The sequence below is a fragment of the Meleagris gallopavo genome, unplaced genomic scaffold (genome assembly GCF_905368555.1).
Source record: "Meleagris gallopavo unplaced genomic scaffold, MGAL_WU_HG_1.1 scaffold_41, whole genome shotgun sequence".
Taxonomy (NCBI): Eukaryota; Metazoa; Chordata; class Aves; order Galliformes; family Phasianidae; genus Meleagris; species Meleagris gallopavo.
Genome location: NW_028147053.1, coordinates 22,256 through 24,015, shown reverse-complemented (window position 1 = coordinate 24,015; position 1,760 = coordinate 22,256). Strand labels below are relative to the sequence as shown.

Here is a 1,760-nt window from a genome sequence, read left to right as displayed (position 1 = left end):
CCAAGTGGAAAGAGCACAATTTAAGCTGCAAAGAAAGAAGAAAGTTACTGCGCTCATGTTCCCAGGCAGCATGGTCTGAAGCTGTTCCCTGCTTGCTTGTTTTCTGCCATGAAAAGAGGAGCCATGGCTGGTGAGCCCATGTACCATGGGTGACACAGAGATGTGAGGTCAGTGCGTGAGGCGCCTTGCAGGGTGCAGGTGGTTGGTGTGAGGGTGTGGGCGCAGGCCCTTAGCAGGGGTAGCGGGCTCTGCCGCCGTTGAAGCAGCCCAGGCCTCCGAAGCCGAAGCCGCCGGAGGAGATGGCCACTCCCTGGGCGCTGAGGGCGCTGCCCACGGCAGCTGATGAGGAGGATCCGACGGCGGTGTTCTGGGGGAAGGAGCTGAGGATGGGTCCCGGCAGGGTGACCACCACGGTGGAGGGCTGGATGACGACCTGGGAGTCCTGGCACTGCCTGACACAGGGCTCGTTGCAGCTGTTAGCCAGCGGGGTGGGTCCCCCACTGCAGGGGCGGCAGAGGTCGTAGCAGGACATGGCTGTGGGGTGGAGGGTACCTGAAAGAGAGGCTGTTGGGTGATGGAGGGAGTTGAGAGTGAAAAATTTTTCCCCCGCCGGGAGGATTTTTTTGGGGGTTTGGGGTAAAAGGGGGGGGCTGAAAAATTTGGGGGAAAGGGAAGGAGAGAAAGCCGGGGGTTCCCAAAAAACCCCCGGGGTGAAACCCCCTGGAAGACACAGGCAAAGAGCCAAAATGGGTTGGGGGGACACGGGGCCCTTTTTTTTAACTCTTGGTCCACCTAAGCCTCTGCGCAGGCCAAGGCCCCTTTCTCCCCAAACCCCAAAAAGGGTCAATGGGGCAGCCCCCAAAACCCCCATTTTTTTTTTACCTTTACCCGGGTTTTTTGGTTGAGGAGTTTTAAACCTCTGGGCAGGGGGAAGGCTTGTAAAGCCTGCAGGGGGTTGTTCCCCCATATAAAACTTTGTATCATCGTCTTTTGTCCACTTTTGAGTAAAAACCCTTCCACATCTTAATTTTTTCCCCTTTTTTTTGGCTTAGACCAAATTTTTGCCCTTGGCTCCCCCCCCTTTCCCCCCAAAATTTTTCCCTTTGAGCTTATTGGGTTTTTTGGGGGGTTTTTCAAAGGGGGGCCCCTTTTTCTTTGGGGAAAAAAACTTTCAAAACCCTGCTTTTTTTAAAACGGGGGCCTCAATTTTAGAATTTTTGGGAAAAGGGGCTTTTTATTTTTTCCCTTTCCCGGCCTTTTTGAAAAAGGGTGATCACCCATACCCCCAAGAAAAAAAACCAAAAAAAAAAATTTTTTAATTTTCCAGGGGGTTAAACCCCCTGGGGACCCAAAGCAGGGGCTTTGGAGGGGGTTTCAAAGGGGGGAAAAACAAAGGGGTTGCAAAACTTTAAAAAAAGGGCAGGGTTTTGGGTTTTTCCCGGGAGAAATTGGCCCAGGGGGGGGGCCCCATGCGAAAGGGTTCAAGAGGGAAAAAATTTTTTTTAAATTTATGACATTTTACAAAGTGGAAAAGAAAGAGAAAAGGAAAAAATCTTTTTTTGGGCTTACCGGCAAGCAACAACCTTACCTTCCTGGGGGCCCCCCAAAAACCCCGGGAGGGGGCCCCCTTGGGGTATCCCCAAAAGAAAAGAAATGTTGTTGAAAATTCACCGCCACTTCATAATTTTGTTTGGGCTGCCCCCCCCACGTTCTCCAGGGCGGGGCCAATTGGAAAAATTTGGGGGGGGTGGACTAAGGCA

At 52.3% G+C, this 1,760-nt stretch overlaps 1 protein-coding gene across 1 annotated transcript; it reads right to left on the bottom strand.

Annotated features, from left to right (window-relative positions):
* Positions 1-229: 229 nt before the first annotated feature.
* On the bottom strand, positions 230-532 carry LOC104916632 (feather keratin 1-like). Its single transcript, XM_010727655.3, has one exon. It carries the CDS (start codon positions 530-532, stop codon positions 230-232), a length of 303 nt encoding a protein of 100 aa, XP_010725957.1.
* Between the last annotated feature and the right edge of the window lie 1,228 nt (positions 533-1,760).

What these genes read in the sequence shown, in the direction of transcription:
- LOC104916632 (XM_010727655.3), bottom strand. Translation starts at nt 532, where the DNA reads ATGTCCTGCTACGACCTCTGCCGCCCCTGCAGTGGGGGACCCACCCCG.